This window comes from Pelmatolapia mariae, linkage group LG10_11 (genome assembly GCF_036321145.2).
Source record: "Pelmatolapia mariae isolate MD_Pm_ZW linkage group LG10_11, Pm_UMD_F_2, whole genome shotgun sequence".
Lineage (NCBI taxonomy): Eukaryota > Metazoa > Chordata > Actinopteri > Cichliformes > Cichlidae > Pelmatolapia > Pelmatolapia mariae.
The window spans coordinates 42,545,837-42,564,306 of record NC_086236.1 but is presented as its reverse complement, the minus strand read 5'-3'; the positions used below and the strand labels follow the sequence as shown (position 1 = coordinate 42,564,306).

At 39.2% G+C, this 18,470-nt stretch overlaps 2 protein-coding genes across 3 annotated transcripts; both read right to left on the bottom strand.

Annotated features, from left to right (window-relative positions):
* Window positions 1-736: 736 nt before the first annotated feature.
* On the bottom strand, window positions 737-10,825 carry LOC134636664 (14-3-3 protein zeta/delta-like). The gene is made up of 6 exons (XM_063486753.1): window positions 10,724-10,825; window positions 8,451-8,762; window positions 3,625-3,748; window positions 2,362-2,525; window positions 2,057-2,152; window positions 737-1,809 (listed from the first exon to the last, which is right to left on the bottom strand). The coding sequence occupies exons 2-6, from the start codon at window positions 8,751-8,753 to the stop codon at window positions 1,756-1,758; spliced, it is 741 nt and encodes a 246-aa protein (XP_063342823.1). The 5' UTR covers window positions 8,754-8,762; window positions 10,724-10,825; the 3' UTR covers window positions 737-1,755.
* A 3,220-nt stretch (window positions 10,826-14,045) lies between these two features.
* On the bottom strand, window positions 14,046-18,016 carry LOC134637703 (zinc finger protein 706). 2 transcript variants are annotated; one of them, XM_063488196.1, is made up of 3 exons: window positions 17,907-18,016; window positions 16,858-17,006; window positions 14,046-15,558 (listed from the first exon to the last, which is right to left on the bottom strand). In XM_063488196.1, the coding sequence occupies exons 2-3, from the start codon at window positions 16,990-16,992 to the stop codon at window positions 15,463-15,465; spliced, it is 231 nt and encodes a 76-aa protein (XP_063344266.1). In that variant the 5' UTR covers window positions 16,993-17,006; window positions 17,907-18,016; the 3' UTR covers window positions 14,046-15,462. The 2 variants fall into 2 exon arrangements, with proteins under 2 accessions (XP_063344266.1, XP_063344265.1); XM_063488195.1 differs by lacking the exon at window positions 17,907-18,016 and adding an exon at window positions 17,540-17,893.
* Between the last annotated feature and the right edge of the window lie 454 nt (window positions 18,017-18,470).

The window sequence follows — 18,470 nt, the reverse complement described above, 5'->3', positions numbered from 1 at the left end:
CTGTAGAGGGTGGCAAAGCACAGACCACGGACGCTTGGGGCAGAGACTACCTTGCGTCCTAAACAACGCTACTTCCATCACGTTTCGGTCAGCCATTGCCTTTTCTGATTACTGGGACGTAGTCCTGGAAAACTAGACATATTATCTAAAATATAAAGCGTTATCCTTCACATGCAGTGAACATGTAACCTTTGTCACACTACAAGGAAGATAAGCTGAGGGAAAAGTCTGCAGGAACACTCCCATGTCATTTATTGCACTCGTGTTCACTGGAGGGTTGGTTCTGAGAGATGCGGCAGCAACTCGGCATTCCTCTGACACGGCTGTGCTCTGGGCGCTCACAGCTAAGGCAGTGGAGCCGCAGACACACCCAAGGAGCCGTGCAGCACACCTTTTTCGTTTTTCCTTAATCTAGATTTTCAAGTATTTTCAGCTAAACAACACGTGTACTTCTAAGTCCCATCAAACAGCTTCCAGATGTGTATAAGGCGTTTTAATGTTTGAATTTCTCCATCTCCAATTTCCAGATGTGGTCTGTGTTGTAGAGTAGTTATTTACCGGTATTTGTAACTAATCCATCATATTAGATTCTGCATGTCGTTTATATTGCTGTGTGGAAAAAAAGGTGGGTATAGTGGTAACTTGTAACACAAATCCCACACTCTAAAACCACAGTCTAGAAATGTTACAGCACTACAAGACCACCAATGTAGCAATTGAAATGGACACATTAAACTTAAATTATTTTTTTTATTCCACTTACATGAAATTACACATTTCCCCCAAAAATTACAGTTATGCTTGGGTGTCCTGTAAGAAAATTCCAAAGACAGACAAAGCTAACCAGCCCAACAACAACCTTCTTTACTCCTCCAAAAACTACTTCTTACCACCATGCAGTTCAGGCAAGTACTGAGAAAAAGGAAAAAAACAAAACAAAATGTCTTAATTTGAAAAAGCATTAATTAGATACGCGGATGGATCTTTTTTCTTTTCATTTTTTTTTTTTTAACTGCTGTGCCAATACAAAACAGCAACAATACAAGCTTGTGTGCCCGTGCTCTTTTGTTCTTCAAAGTTTTCTATACCTCATAACTGATGCATAAAAATACAAGAGCAGTCTACTAAAAACAAACAAAAAAGATAGTAAGAGTAGAAAGTTGAGCAACAGTATGTGGAATGTAACCTTGTCTTCCAACTAAATCTTGGCTTCCTTCTCCCAATCACATCTTCACTGTCTTTACCTCTGCTGTTATTCCCCTTGCCACGTACAAATTCAGTTGTTGCCACCTCAAATATAAGGAGGCAGCTCCTGTTTTTGTCAAGCACAAATGTGTCATCAAAGGATGGTCAAAAACAGCACCGTTAATGAGTAGTACAGCACATACAGCTTAAATATTTTCTTACGTCTACAAACTTAACCTGCTGCATGTTTCATGAGTTTAAGAACCTGCCCTTTCACCCAGCACCTTAATAATGCAACACCCAAAAACATCTAAACCCAAACACTTTTACCCTCCCACCACACCACTTGAATTCCCCTCCCCTCCCCATCCCCTTTCCCCACAGTTACTACAAAAAGAAGGAATAGTAAACCGATGGGAATGAGATGAGTACTGAGAGACCTTAGATAGAAAAAAAGATGGAAAGAGTTGGATGACAATGATCAAAATGAGGTGGTCTCAGTGTTGATGATCATGATGAAGATGAGCCAGGACGATGGCAGGACAACAGGGATGACTACGGGGGTCTGGCTCAATCTCTTGGCTCTGAATCCTCGCCTTCAACCTGGTTGTCCGAGGTCCACAGCTGTGGAAAGAGAAGGAGTAGTAAGTGGGAAGAAAGGAATTAAAGACCCGGCAGAGGAGAGGCAAACATGCAAGGACAGCAAAAATCATTAACATCTAATCTTAAAGGAATGTTAAAATACAGACCTATGTTAAATAACTTATTTATGATTACCAGAGCTGACCACAAAGTTTTAGTTTGAGTCCTGTAAATCATTTTGTGAAGAAAAATGTAATTTCAGTAGTAAGATTTAAGAAATGTAACTTACCGTCAAGTTATCTCTCAATAGCTGCATGATTAGTGTGCTGTCTTTGTATGAGTCTTCACTCAGGGTATCAAGCTCTGCAATGGCGTCGTCAAAGGCCTACAGGGTTCAAAAACACAGTTCGGTGAGATTTTGATAGCCTAAAACAAGCTGTTGTGTTTGTGTACACAGGTTTTAGCTGTCATTTGTATTTAACAGCAAATTTATACTTGAGTCCTCAAAGATTGATACCGGAGAAATAACATTACAGTTAGCACTTTAAAATCTCCAGAAATGTAAAAAGAAGCTATGTGGAGTAATGAGTTTACCTGCTTGGCGAGCTTGCAGGCTTCTTCAGGTATGTTGAGGATCTCATAGTAGAAAACGGAGAAGTTAAGGGCAAGACCAAGACGGATTGGGTGTGTGGGCTGCATTTCACTTTTGCTGATATCAAAGGCGGCTTGGTAGGCTTCCTGTGAATTTGAAATGATGCCTGAAAGAGAAAGGAAAGGGCAGTGGAGCTGTGAGACTTACAAATGTGGAAAACTTAAAACTGAGCGTCAGATAGCATTTTTTTTTTTTTGTTAGTCGATATGCAAGCAGTAATAAAACATATAGTTTCCCCCCCCAATATTGTTACAATTTTTTTAATATCATGATACAAGTTTGAGGTTAAATCGCCCACCCCTACAACAGAACAGGCAACACCTTTCTGTGGCATTAAGGCCTTTACAGTTCCTGCTGGGTGGAGGCCAGAAAGGAGGAGGCATTTTCAAACTATTTACCACAGTTGTCCTGTTCACACACACATCTGACTGGTTTAACCCATGGGGACGTGCACAGATTTCATTATGCATTTTAAAAAGAACAGAACTTAATATAAAACTAGACTGTATAAAAGTATAAAATACAATTTTCAGCCATGTTCCTAGTATTAGTAGAGTTTAGTAACTTTAAAGAGACCAAAGAGGGAATGCATCGGTCTCATTTGTAGACACTGGCATGCTTTCTTTCCCCCAACCACTAGGGGGCATCTGGGTCTTAAAAAAAAAAAAAAAAAAAAAAAAAAAAATGTAGGAAATCCCTGAAAGGACCACAATGATTTGATCCCAAGAAAAATATTCAAGTAATCCAAGCTGGTCACTGTAGACCAAATAAAAGGTATCATATTAAAGAAAAAGAAAAAGAAAAAAAAAAGAACCTATGCTTCAATGTAATCTTTTTCAAAGTTTTTAGAAAACTGACAGCAACTACCAAAGATCTTTTAACCCTTAGTACATTTATCCTATCTCTTACTCATAGAGGACATTTTGACACTTCAGAATCAGAATCTCTATTGTCATTGTAACAAGTCAACAAAATAAAGTGCAGTCCCTGTGGTGTCAAGAGAAAAAGGTTTAAATATAATTACAAAAGAATAGTATAAAGAAAAGAGCACAGTCATTCAGTACACTCAGATACTTTTACAAGATCAAGAAGTCTGTTATAAATCGAACAGCAACAGTTAACTGATATCTTATCTAATATGTATATTCCAGTTTATCTCAGTCAGCCAAAGATCTAAACCATCACCATACTGAAATGGAGCTTACCTTTCTTGTTGTCTCCTGTAGCCACCTCCGCTAAGTAGCGATAGTAATCGCCTTTCATTTTCAAGTAAAAGACTTTACTCTCTGCTGCTGTAGCGTTTGGAATAAGATACTTGTCCAAGAGACCCTGTTTGAAAACAAAAACAGACAGCAAAGTTTTAGAAAACAATGGACTAAGATATTTAATATAATAAACATGTTCTCTAATATATGTAAGTAGGGCTGTTCGATATAACGATATATATCGGATGACGATATAAAACGTCTATTGTTTCATTTTACGCTATCGTTTGTTTGGTGGTGTCGCAAAATAAACTGTTTAAGGCAATATTTTTTCACTGTTTTGATGGTCACTGTAGTGGCTATATTAATTTCTTAAAGTTCTCTCTTTCTCTTATATTTAATATAACCACAATATGGACGGACAAGCGACTGTTTTTATGCGTTGTCGTTAGCAACAATGACGGTAAAACCATCGCGTGGCTCCGCGTCCGCTTGTTTATTTTCCACAAACCTTTCACAATAAAGCTCAAGATCCTGTTGAGACTTTTCAAAATAAACTGAATCACGTGAAAGAGTATACAGCGTTTACGGATGAGAAGCAAAAAAGAGCCATCAGGTGCTAAAAAATAAACCTTAGACTCAAATGTTAGAACAGGCTTTTCCTCGCAGCACGCCGTGTAATAAATACAAAGAAAATGGTGGCCGTTACAACTTATGTCTAAAAATGTATAGTTTCATGCATCGGTTGAAACACTCGACTCCAGGTACACGACGCCCAGCTGAAAACACTTCACGCAAGTCGAGCTGCCCGAGATTCACAGAATTTACAGAAAATGTTAAATTTTTGTGATTTATATCGTTGTCAGGACGATAGATGTCTTATATTGGGATATGAGATTTTGGTCATATGGCACAGCCCCATATGTAAGCACGTTTTACAACATGGAAGCCAAAACAGCAGCAGTCATTTGTGACCTTTATTGTAAATGTATGCATAATGCATTGACAAAAAACTGTATTCTTACATCATGTGCTGTTAATATTCCATTTCTACTCATCACTTGTTTCCTGAGCCTACAGGAGGAGCTAAAGGTATTTCTGCCTAGTCCAATTAAAAACAAAAAACAAAACGAACAAAAACCCAACACAGCAATCACTTTAAGGAGTAATTAAGGGTAGAGGCATGCTGGCTACCATCAGTAGCCTCTAGGCTTGAGCCTGAGATTTTGGCTAAGCAACATCACAGATGCTTCAGGGACCACTCATGGCAAGTGGAGAGGGGAATGTGTGTGCACGTGGTAACGTTCAAAGTGGGGGGGGGGGGCTTGAATGGACAAGTCTGGAGTAAAGATGGTTGAGATGGGAAATTTGTGGCAGAGGAAAGAAGAGGGCGTGGATGAAAAGCAACAGGAGTGGAGGAGGAGGAGAAAGCCAGGCTGCTGAACTCCTGATGAGCTTTTGCTTAGAAGTAGGTCACTCAGAACCCAGCTCGGCTCTTAACCGTACAAGGATGCACCACTTGGTACCCTAGTTCTGAGGGTAACATGAATACTAGCAGACAGGGAACAGAATACCTTTCTTTAGTGGGAGTGTGCCTTGGTAATGTGCTATATTAAAGAGCAATGAAACGATATCAAACATTAACGGTAAATGGACTGATTCTTATATAGCGCTTTTCTACTCTCCCAGAGTACTCAAAGCGCCTGTATACAACGATGAATGAATACTTTCATTTTAATTTTAATGTAGTTTCCATCTGGCCATTTGCACTTCTCACAAGAGCTATGACAAAGAGCTGTGCAATAAAGAGATTACAGATGGCAAAGCAGAATTGTTCCTTGTAGCATTGGTGACCAAATGTTAAACCTCCATTAAAATAACAGCATCTTGATTTGTATGTTTTCAGAGGTCTTAAATATGACCTCCAAAAACATGATGAGCGGGGCTTTGTTCCTTAGGAAAAATAAATGATGCAAGATGGAAATACATTACAAAAATGGTCTAAAAGCATTTCCTGAGTGCTGTTACACTGATGTGACTGAACAGAGAAGCCCTCTGGGATGTCAATGTAGGTCTGGGCCACTGGCAAGGCTCAAATCAAAACTACAACCATGGCAGGCATGATGGGAGTAAATTAAAAAGAAAAACAAAAAAAACACCCAACAACAACGTATATTTTCAGCAACTCTGCTTTCATTACATTTTTATCTTAAGTTCTATCCCCAAGTTAAGAACAGAGAGTTATTACTAAAATATGGAATAGCTTAATATTTCTAAACATGGTCATGACAGTAATGCACAAACTATGTCTGCATGGAGATTCCTTCCAGTTAACACGTGGTTCCTCATCTTATTCATGCCAGTGAGAGTGAGCATCAGGGTGTGTGCACACGTGTATGTGCAGGCACCATGAGGCAGGAGCACTCACTGCTACAAATATATTATGTAACAAGTACTAACATCACATTACTTAAAACCAACCTTAAAAGAAGAAATTTAAGTGAAATGTTTTGCACTTTCTGTGACAACAGCTTTTTTGTCCTGCTCCTAAGAACAGGAATAAACATGTCTTTAGACTGGGCCAGATGAAAGCTCACACAAACTAGTCCACTTAAAGTATGCACTGCTGGTGCACTTGTCCCACACCCTTTATGTGCCCATTTGGCTCTCTCTTTCAGTCCCCATAAGGCTTTTTGGTGGAAGTGGAGAGCAGTGAGCCAGAACATTTGTAGCTCAGCCTCTGTCATTATAGGATTAGGGCTCAATGAGTCACCAGGCAGATAATGCGCAGGGTAAGAGATGAACAGAAGAAGAGCTCCGACAGATGGATAGAGTACTTAATATGTTTGCAAAAATTATAAAAATAGTTAACACAAAAACAAGTGGCTAAGATCAGTAGAAAAAGTAAACTATTACTGGAGTTAACAAATGAATCTTTTTCAAAAAGCCTTTAACACTTCATCTGGTAACACAATGTAGATACAGCAAGCTGATCAAGCCAAAAGAAAGATGAGGGCTTTGTAACCCTCCAAACAGATAACCATGTGTGCATTTATATTCCCAGTAGGGACATGCACGATTAGTCAACTAATCATTACTATTGTCACTAGCTGGTACCAGATGTAATAGTTGTTTAATCTAATTGTCTTACATTTTACTTTCTAACCACTGCTGGTAAATAGCATGTCCTAATGTTATGCAGACATCTGTCACCAGATCAAGCGTAGTTGGAAAGAAACGCCAAAAAATGTTAATCTTGGCCTGATTTTTTTGTTAACACCGTTACTGTTAGTTCTTTTAAAGACAAAAAAAAAATAGATCAGAGAGACAAGCAGCATAACTGAGCTTTCTTTGAGAGGTGAATGTGCTTTCCCTTCTTTATAGGATGAGGAGTTCAGTCACTCGGGAGGGGCTCAGAAGAGAACCATTCCTCCTCCACATCGAAAGGAGCCAGCTGAGGTGGACAGGGGCTGTCCTACCCGAAGGAGTCCCCAGGGTACATGAGTGCATGATGCAAGGTGCCTCACAGTTAGGCAGCATGACTCATTACTGAAGAATGTGATTAACGTTTTAAAAAAGCCTTTGCTTAGAGTTTTTTTTATAGTTGAACGGTTCTTAAATTTAACCTGATATCTGAGTGTTTTTGTTTTTAAATAGCCAGTTAGTCTATTTTTTTTTTTTTGCCTCATTTAGTCGACAAAGAAATTAGTTGCCAGGAACATCCCTAATTCCCAGCATGCTAAACTTGGAATCTCGAGTTTACTTCAACTGGAGAGTCCAAAGTAGAGACTCAAGTTGTCCCTGGTACCTAAAGATCAGATGTGGCTGTGGCTCAGGAGGTAGAGTGGGTCTTCTACCAATTGACATGATCAGTGGTTTGATCACTGGCTCCTCTGTTCTGCATATCAAAGTATCCTTGGGTAAAACCCTGAACCATCCCATTGGAGTGTTAATGCTAGAAGGCGCTTTAGTGTATAAAAATGTACTTGTATGTGTGTAAATGTGTAAGTGATTTGGTGAAGTTTGTAGTAGAAAGTGCTTTCATTAATCAATTAATAAAAATGTAGAGAAGTGTACTGTATAAGTAATAGTCTTAAAGATATGCGCTCTTTCCATTACAATCTTTGTAATATTTACAGAATACTTCTGTAATCATATTTTTGGGCATCAAGATAAACACCCTTTCCACAATGGTACAGAAGCTGAAGTAAAAATACAGCAAAGCTGACTTTGCCCAGAGGACAAGTAAAGTATGTTAGGATATTCAAATGAGAAGATGCTGATAGACTCATTACATACATCAGTAAGGTCAAATGCAAACCACTATTGCTGAGATGATCTTTAACAATAACTCAATTATGTTCTAGCATTGAGGTCACAGCAAGGATGGTGTACTGTTAGACTGAATTATTTCTATTACCCCCCCCCAACCTGGGGAACACAGTTCATGCTAATCTTTAAACAAATTCCCATTATTTCCCTGTGCCTTTGGTGGAATATTTCGGTGGAAAATCACCACAGCCTTGACAACTTTAAAGATTTCAGCAACATATTAAAAGTATTTGTGTAACAAATTTTCATGACTTTGAGTTTATCATTTCAAAGGTTCTCTTGACCCTCTGCATCTCCTCCATTTCAACATCCATTAGTCTGTTGTAAGGCCTTTTTGCTCATCACTACTAGCTTCAGCTTCAATAGCCCATTTCCTAGTACCACACCATCCACCATCCCTCCGCTGCAAATATCCAAACCATCTCAGCCATGTTTCTTAAACCCCCCCCCAATCTAAAAGAAAAAATAATGAATTAATAATAAATTAATCTCACCAGCACATCATGGCAGATTTCTTTCAGCTCTGTCTCAATCTTCTCCCGGTATTCCTTGGCTAAGGCTACCTTCTTTTCAGAGCCCTCGGTCTTCTGCTCAATGCTGGAGACCACGCGCCACGAGGACCGACGGGCACCCACCACATTCTTGTATGCCACTGACAACAGGTTGCGCTCCTCGTTCGACAGCTCCTGGCCTTCCTCTGTCACAGACTTCATCAGAGCAGCCATGTCATCATAACGCTCAGCCTGCTCGGCCAGCTTGGCCTTTTGCACCAGTTCCTTCTGAGGTGCCTCAGACATGACTGTTCACTGGAGAATGGGGAACATAGAAAAGGACATGTTGAAATCAGTTAAGTTAAAAAGTAGTATGATAACTCTTCTGTTCCACCAGCAGATACAATTTTTCATTTCAGGGTCATTTAATGCGTCAAAGTGGAAATACATCAATGAATGTGGGTCCTAAAAAAAACTGTACACAGCACCTAACACGTTTAATTGAGTTTCCCCCCGTCTTTCAGTACTTTTACAAGGAAAAACAATGATGCATACCATGGAAGTTATACGTTTTTCCTGTCATTTGAAGGATTTATTTATAGTCATAAAGAAAGACTGTGTGACTGACTGAAAAAACCCTGAAATATTTCTGTTTAAGGGATATCTGTGCTTAAATGAGAAGACCAGTAAACAAAGCTGTAGATCTATTTAAATAATATGCCAACAAAGCCTGCACAGCAACACTACAAGTAGCCACCTAAGCATCTTGTACAGTATTAGCCCTGCAAGTTACAGGGCAATGTGAGATCCTGTAGGCTTGTAACAGAAGAACTGTGGAATACCAGCTAGAGTTTACAGCCTAAAGCACTATGTAGACTATGCACACATCAACACATAGGAATTGTCATTACTATGTCAATAGCTTACATCTGATTGACCTATCAAAAACAGCCAGTGGGTTTACACAAAAATCAATCCCTTTTTTCCATTCCAGAGTACATGTAGTGTAGTGTGTTCAGATCCATCCTAACATACAGAAAATAATGCATTTCTTTTTTTCAGTTCCATTCTTTGGCCAAATAAGCTAGAAATTTTTAAAAGTTATTATAACCGTCATGTTATCCGTAAGTAAACGACTTTTTATAACCGTAAGAGCACAAGTGTGTGAACAAGGAAGTCGATCTTTGCCCGTCAGTGTACCCCTGGCCTAGAAGCAGAATGCACCATGTTAATATGCATCGACTTTAATCAGCAAATAGATGTGCAGATGGGATGATAAGAATAATATAATGCCAAGAGATAATTTAGTGGACACCGTACGAACAAAAATAAGAACTCAATCCTGTATTGCTGGCTCGCCTCTGATGCGCCCCTCTGTTCCTCCGGTACACACACACCACACCCTTCCCTGTACCTGTGGCTTGCCCAAAAAGCGGAAGCTAAAGTGCGCAAAGTAAAGCGTGCTTGGACACACTATACTGGCATTAAGGTCACTATTGTAATCGATACTGACCCAAAAGCGCTTCTCGTAAACTCAAACACACAATCTCACCGTAGAAACGCAATACAGTGAATGAAAAACAACCGCTACATTCAGGCCCGCGTGACTCGTTTCAAGTATGGCCCCGTCTATTTCCTGAAAGAGTCACGCCAAGCAAAAGTCTTGCATAAACGTGACTACTTCATAGGTAGCCCGCCATGCTCACAATGTCAAATAAAATATCTACACACAATGTTAACTACAAGAATACAAGGAAAAACAGGAGACAGCTGAGTAGGCGCGACGCCTTTAAAAAGGTGTGTATCGCAGTTGAACTAAGCTAGCTGCTCGCCTGGTGGCACACAAGAAAATACATTTCAATTAACTTCGTTTTTCCTTTCAACACTAGGCACCTAATTGTAAAAACTTTCAATTTATGATGACAAGCATCATACCGCTTAATTAATAAATCGCTAAATACCCTCGTTTTAAACAAAATGTGCCATTTGTACGAGTGCCAAAATTTCAGAGCTTCAATTCTTCGACAGACACGCCTTCTCCGTCTGCCATTTCCTTTTGAAACCAGACATTAGCCATATCCCACAATGTAACGTTAGCTAAGCTAGCCATGCCATTGTTCTTTAGATTGATGAGCGTCGCCGCTAGACGCAACCCTGCTACCAACTGGAGACAATGAGTCTCTATAGCTAGTCTGATTAATGAAAAGTCAGAAGACCTTAAGAGGATACATACGAGTTTCAAAATTCACTTTTAAAAGCTGCAAGTCATTTCATACCTGAGTATTGGCAGATGTCAGTGTACCAAGCCACAGCTGATTCTCTCAGCCGCCCGACTGAATGCAGTCCACGGGGTTTCCTTCCAATCACATCAGTCCAAGGCACTGCCGGAGAAAAGGAGGGCTGACGTCAAACGTTACCATGACAACCAAAGCAAAGTACTATGGAAGTTGTAGTTCACCATTACTTCTCCAGTCTTTGTGAGGTAAATGAGTGCATATAATGTAGTTGACAAAAGCACCCTTTGAAGATTTTGCAGTTCATTATTTTACCGCTATGATACAGGCACTTGTGATTAAGCTTATTTTATTGCCTCCAGCATCAGTGATATATCCAACATACAGATCTTTGTCTTACTGTATATCATCATTTGGTATAAGAGTAGAGACTGCAGACACCAAACACTAAGAGGAAATATCAGTCACTGAATGACACTCAAGTAGCTATATATATATATATATATATATATATATATATATACAGATTAATTTTTATTAGAAGAACCATGTCCCTCACTCAAATGCCTCTGTGATATTTCCACAAAATAAAATATTTTCAATAAGATTATTTGCTAAGGATGCTGAGGGCATCACAAACTAGAACACAGGAAACGGTTACAGTATATCTTGCTTAACAGAAACTACTATTTCTGAATTCTGGTTGGTTTCCAAGGGGAGAGAGTAAAGCTATTTTTGCCCTGTCACATGTTTTCCCCTTGGGCCAAGATTTCAAGCTTGTAACCTATTTAAGAGCAGAGCAGATAGTACTGGGTGTACAAACTCATAGGCATAAATGCAAAGAAGAAAAAAGATCTTCACACTTGTCAGTTTGTGGTCCAGGAAGGGCGTAGCACCAAACCAGAGGCATTTCGCAGAAAGGGAAAAAAAATAAGCTTAAGCTGAGTGATTGCTAACGTGTAACCGGTCGGGTGAGTTCTCACTCAGTCCATCAACCTTATCCACAGAACTTGAATGCACATGTACACACATGCACAAGATGAATGGGTACACTGCAAAAATTCAGTTGTCACAGGGCCACTCAGCTTATGTAACATCTCTGATTGAAACCTTAAAGTGCTACAATAGAGTCTGATGGGTGTAATTAAGCAATAAAAACAGAACTAAACTAGACAATTAATAAAGGGATAAAAAATAAAAAAAACTAAATTTTGATCTTGGATCTACATGTCTTAGTAAAGGTAGGTACTCCTAAAAATCCTGCAGGGTATTTAGATTTCACAATGCTGACGTGGTCCTTCAAAGGTGAGTGACGTATCAAGAGTTTGTTATTTGCAGGATAATTTATCAATGAATAATTCATAAATAATGGCAATGTCATTAAAGACAAATTAAATGAAAACAATCCTTTTAAAGTGAAAAATACAGACTAACATTTAAGTATGTAGATTGGACAATATGTAATATATATCTGGAGGTGTAGTCACATACATGATACCTGTAGTAGAGTACAGTTTCACGCAGAGTTTTATACACCTGTAACTTTTAAATTATATTTAACAAACTCTAACTTCTATCACTTTAATGGCATTTCTACACATGTAGGAATGGCTATATTTTCTTCTATCAAAATGTGCTAACCTATGCATGAGCAATTGTGATATCATTGTGTAAAAAATTAATATCATTCTATGAAATAACCCCAACATAGAATTAAGTCTTTTGCATCTCTCATCTTGTATATGGTCTTTCGTGGTTGTAGTCAGGGAAGAGACAATGAGAAAAGCTGTTTTAAGGCCTTCTTCACAAAACCTGTTGGTCCAGCAGAACACCACTCTGACCCCACTGTTTACTGTGCACCAGCCACAAGATAAGCTCCAGGCTTCCTCATCAGTCTACAGTGTAAGTGTATACAGAGCCAGAGGCTGCCTGAAACAATTCACTCTGTAGATGTTACACTAGAGTAAATCAATAAATAACCACTCTTAGAGGAAGCAAAGAGTGTGAACTATAATAGCCTTTTCAATTTTATAGCTCTAATATTCTGCTGACATTTTCCACCCTAATTACCAACAGGATGTGTGCATTAACAAGGAAGTATTAATACAAAAAAACAAACAAAAAAACCCCACCTGTGTGCCAATTTATGTAACATTCCCATTAAGCAAGGAATTCATTATGCTTGTGCTACATTTCTGGTTCATAAATATAGAGATTTTACCATCAGCAGTGCAGCTGAGCAGAAGATCTTTGACTCATAACAGGGTATGAGCCGAGAAGCTAATGAAACCAATTGCGCAGATTAAATTTGTTGGTGTTACCTGAAACAGATGGAAGGGCGAAGGCAGACGAAGAAATATACCAAAGAAATATATCAAACATACCAAATAGGCGGCAGGAGTAAAATTGTAGAAACTGTCCAATCATATTGATTGCCCATAATAACGAGGAAGGAATAACAGCTAAGAAAAGGATGAAGTGTGGAAAGGCAGCTGATCCAGATGACATATCTGTGGAGGGTTGGAGATGTCTAGAAGAGAGATCATTGGACTTTTTAACCAGATTGTTTACTACAGACGATACAGCCTGAAAAATGGGGAAGAAACGTGCTGGCAAAGTATGTGAGGGGTGGTGCAGGACAGGTATGAGGGCAGTGAGACAGTGGTGAGCCCGTTCTTGTTTGCAAGGTCAGATTGGAGTCTCTGTGGACTATGACATTTGCACATGACTTTGTGATCTGTAGCGAGCATAGGGAGCAGGTGGAAAAGCTGTTTTCTGCCACCTACTCTGTGAAGCATTCTTCTAGAGCGAATAAGAGGGATACAGACAGAAAAGTGAAATTCCAAGGACAAGAGGTACTTCCGATGGGTAAATATAAATACATGAGATGAACATTTTGAAGCAAAAGCGCCACAAAAGAGATGAAGAGAGTGTAGGGAGGGTGGGGTGAGTGTCAGAGGTGAAATGTGAAAGGGATGATAGGGAGACCTGCTATGATGTATGATTTTGAGACAGTGGCACTTACAGAAAGGCAGGAGGCCAAGTGATTGACCAGGTTGGAAAAAATATGAGGGACAGCTCAAGGTGAGATGGCTTGGACATGTACAGAAGACAGGCAGTGGAGATACTGGACAAACAATACTGAAAATGGAGCTGTCGGTTCAGAGGAAGCCCACAGGTCGTCATGCAGATGGTTGGAGTGACAGAAAATGATGGAAGGGACAAGGTGAGATGGAGCAGATGCTGTGGTGACCCCTAAGAGGAGCGGCAGAAAAAAGAAGCTGAGCTTCCATTAAGTTTCCACCTACTGTAGGGGAACCTAAGGCAGAATTTAGTAACTTTCAAAGTTAAAAACACAACTTGGTAATATTAATATAAAATAACTTTATTCAAAGGCTATACATTACATTTTGTGGACAAAGATATGATTATTACAAAAAGTAAAAACATGGCTGGTTGTCAGTCCAGACTTTAGCACAGTGATACAATGTCAGTGGTTAATGACCAACAGGTCCAAATGTATTGAAAATAGTTCCTTCCAATTGGATTAAAACTGTCTTTGCCTGCTACGATCAATTTATATAAAATAAGGTAGAGTAAGATAATATATGGTGTAATTTAGTTTAGACTTTGCAGGTTCAGAGCTGAAATACTGCAAAAGAACACCAAAGAGCGCAAGACTGCACTTGGGATTGTTTTCACATACACCATAGAGATGACAGTGAGACAAGTTACACAGCAGAATACATACTATAGCTGTGCACAATTATGTCACATGTATTACTACAATGACCAACTCTGGGGACAGGAGTTCATTAGTGTTGTCATTTACAACACCCAGTGCAAACCTATTTTCAGTCGACATACCTCTTATAATAGGATCAAAGGTAAATATCCAGATGTTTACTGCAGCAGCAGAGTAAGAACATGGAAAGCTTTGCAGTGATCAGACGTGTAGTGCCCTGTCTGCAGAGCCTTTACAAATTTTGCACATGACAAAAACGTATTTTTTGACACAAACAAAATTTGTTTCATGATAATCTGAGGGGTAAATGCAATGCACAATTTCAGCAACTGTGCAGGACAGTGCATTTGAGACATTTTTCACTTCAACAACAACAATAGACTCATCATTAAAAAAATAATGGAAGCAAGCCAAAAAATATATGTGTTTATATATATATAATCAGTGCAGATTAGAAGTAAATCTGAATCTAATAGAAAAGAACACAGCATTAGTGGTTATGAATGTGACTTTCCAAGCACATTAATGAACTCTAGTCACATTCTGGATAACTATTATTTTGACATCAACCCTTCTGTATCACAAATCCATCTCAGTCAAAACCCATAATGGATTTCACATTACACTGGATTTGGCAGATAACTTCCAATTATCATCATCATCATCATCATCATCTTTGTTCATTTGAGCCAGTGCCAATTCATCTTGTATTCAAAGCTTGCTGAGAAACAGTGGGAGACCTGAGATGGTGGTGGAGCCCATGGACAAGCTAGTCTTGTGAGCATAACATTTTGAAATGATCAGATTTTGCAAATATTGCATACAATCAAAAGTGGAACACACACATTTATGCCAAGAGGGGGTAGCTGTCTTCAGTCCAATTGATTGTGTAAAATCCCTACATAAGCACACCCATACATCAGTTAATCAGCATCAGCAATAACTGAAGCTGTACTGAAGATTATCTGAAACACCTCAAAATGTAGAAGCCTGTCCTGAGTTGGTTCCAACTGCCTTACAGAAAGAGGTTAATCCATTACGCCTCCACACCAACCAACTCTGGGGGCATTGGAGACTTTGGATGTTTGCTTTCAAAGTGCTGCTTAAAGGTCTTCGGGTCGGGCATTTGTGTCTGGTAAAGAAAAAAAAAAAAAAGATGACATCAATGAGAATGACATCAGTTTACTCAGATATATCAACAAAACTATAACAAGAGACAAAAGGTGTTTCACAATATGATCTCAACTGGTTGGATATTAGATTACATTACAAATACCAGCTTGTTTTGTCATTGTTAAGGCTTTGAGCTGCTGCTGCTCTGTAATCGCTTGGATAAGTGATAACTGGCTAAAAGAAACACAGAAACGTATTTACAGGTAATACAGAAAGTCACGTTGCCTGGTGAGTGTTCCAGTTAAAACATGTAAACAGGATGTAGCATGACAGCTCCTGTTTGACTTCAACCTGGTCAGTCAATCCAGGAGCAAACACAGGCTGGTGAAGAGGAAAATCGCCTGGAGTTCTGAGAAATTTCAAAAGCAGTCCGATTCTGGACAATCACTGAAGAGAACATGACTGTGAAATGGTCTCAAAGACAGAAAATCTGTTTGTCCCACCAAATGCAGGTAAAATCATTAACAAAGTGCCTGCATTTGTCGCTTCATTCTTCCAGGGGGAGCAGAAGCTGATGTCATTTATGCTAAACATTAGGCAGTGCTGTGCCAACCGAGCAGCATTGCATGCCACCACCTGTGTGTCAGATGACGGCAGTGACAAGAAAAGCTGACCGTCCTTGGCACATGTGTGAAAAGAGAAGCAAAAGGTGTATGAGGGTATTAGAAAGGGATTTTAACCACTTTCCATCACACCTTTCTAACAATCGTAGAGATGTAGTTGAAACTTTAAAAGGGGGGGGGGCCTGTAAGATTACTATGAACTGTTAGCTTGGCATGAGTTTATACTTTATCAATAAGCTGTCAATTATGAACCTGCACAAATCCATGCTGCCCAGGTAAAACAGCACTGGGTTGAATCCAACCTCTGTTGTGATCTGCTTTCAGCTTGTGACTCACTTCTGTTCTATTCTTAGTGTTTTATATGTGATTGTTTACAAAATATAAGAAATGCCAAGCAATTATAACTCAGTCCAGGAAAGCCTACTGACCTAGACTTTACTGAAATGAGATCATACCTAGTAATCACATAACATGGTGAAGTTATTTAAGGTAGCTGGCTTGGGAGGTATAACTTCCAACTTCAGTGTTACAGTGAAGTGTGAAATGAGATATGATATAGGTATTGACTTAATCACATTGCAAACAATATGATCAAATCCACTGCAGTGATGTGCCAGCCTCCTGTGTAGTGAGTTCCATCCTAACTACATGGTTAAATGTTTGCTAATGCTGCTAATGTCAGCTTTAGCCCATACCCGACACACGGTGCATGTGTATACTAAAGCAGCCTTAGCTGCAGCCTTCTGGTCATGGCCTTTACTCTTCTTGATCTCTGCCTGCTTTTTGGCGTTTTTCTGCTGGGACTGGAACTTTTGGTGCCCACGGGCCATTTCTGATGTTCCACCTGCCAAAAATATACAACAATTTAATCAACACAGCACTAGCAAAAAGATGACAAGCCTCTAATACAATGACTTTAGGGAAGGTGAAGGGAAATGCAAGGCACCAAGGGAATAAAAGCCACACCATCCTGAAATGCAGAGAAGTGACACCAGCTGAGGGTTTGGATTAAGCACTATTAATTATTTACAACTGAAGCATACCTGTCTCCTAACTTAACTAGACTTCAAAACGTGCAAGGCAGCAGCGGCTGCGAAACGCCGTTTGGAACTAGGCTAATTGTTGCTTTTTGGGTCACATGCATCAGGCAATTATCTCGGAAATTTCCCCAAAGAAAATCTAAATGCTCATTTTCAAAGTTATTATAGACAGACTATAAGATTTAGGTCAATGTTGGGACTGTATGAACTCTGTTTCTGAGCGACATTTTTAAAGACTCGTTTACTATCATCAAACCAGAATCAGTCAGCTATTCTAATAATATGCATGTCACAAAAGAAGTGTTGATGTCTCTTTTCAGTTGCCACATTGCATTACCTTAATCAGCAAATATTTACGTCAAAATATCGTCCACCACTGACCACCGGTGATGTAAGGACAGTCCTCGCCATGCAGTGCCCATTCAAGGCTAACGTTATTTGAAAATGCTGCTTTAGTCTTAACAACTTCAACTACCGTTGAAAATTCTCACTTCGGAGACATCTTGATAACACTAAAATAACATTTTTTAGAAAAAAAAATGTAACCATACATTTCTTTTCGTACTAATTCACTAGCATTCAGTTAGCCGGTTGCTATCCGTTAGCTCGTAGCTTGGATAATACATTGACACATACAATGAACACGACTTTAAGTAGACATTGAGCACTAAAACGTGCTACTAGGCGTTTTGTAAATACCTTACCAGTTAATAAAAAAAAGTACTTGTATCAGTGAAGACAATCACTAAACTGAAGCAGCACTACGCTGAGTCCTCTGGAACTCTCGCCTATCCCTGCCGTTTGGCGTCACCGCACTAGTGCGCATGCCCAAACCATGAACTATGATGCATTCAAAGATTTCCAGTAAACCCCAAATCGTGACAGTTCTACACGAATCAAGTTGGGGGCTTTTCTGACAGCACGTGAAGGCTCCATCTTTCTTTACAGGAGGAACATTTCCCAGGAAGAAAAAATTGGCGTAATAAAACGTAAAGTAGTTATTTAACCACAAAAATACATTTCGGAACGAAGCAACAAGAATAGCAAAACACCTTTGAAATCAGCAAATGTATAACAGTTTTCCCTTCAAGGTGCAAGACAAATGCATGCCACAAGGTGTCGCGATACAACACAAAGGAACAGCCACCATTGTTTTCTCTTACGCCAATTAACAATTAAGATAATATTCATAAGCTTTCGTAAAATACATTTTACGACACCGTTAATATCACCAATATAGCCAATTAAAATATCAAATTGAGTTGGAA

Coding starts and splice junctions, on each gene's coding strand:
- LOC134636664 (XM_063486753.1), bottom strand. CDS start 8,753: ATGTCTGAGGCACCTCAGAAGGAACTGGTGCAAAAGGCCAAGCTGGCC. Junction 3,749..8,450: donor AAATCTGCCATGATGTGCTG/GTGAGATTAATT, acceptor GTTTTCAAACAG/GGTCTCTTGGACAAGTATCT. Junction 2,526..3,624: donor TACAGGAGACAACAAGAAAG/GTAAGCTCCATT, acceptor TTTCTCTTTCAG/GCATCATTTCAAATTCACAG.
- LOC134637703 (XM_063488196.1), bottom strand. CDS start 16,992: ATGGCCCGTGGGCACCAAAAGTTCCAGTCCCAGCAGAAAAACGCCAAA. Junction 15,559..16,857: donor ACACATGCACCGTGTGTCGG/GTATGGGCTAAA, acceptor TTTCTTTACCAG/ACACAAATGCCCGACCCGAA.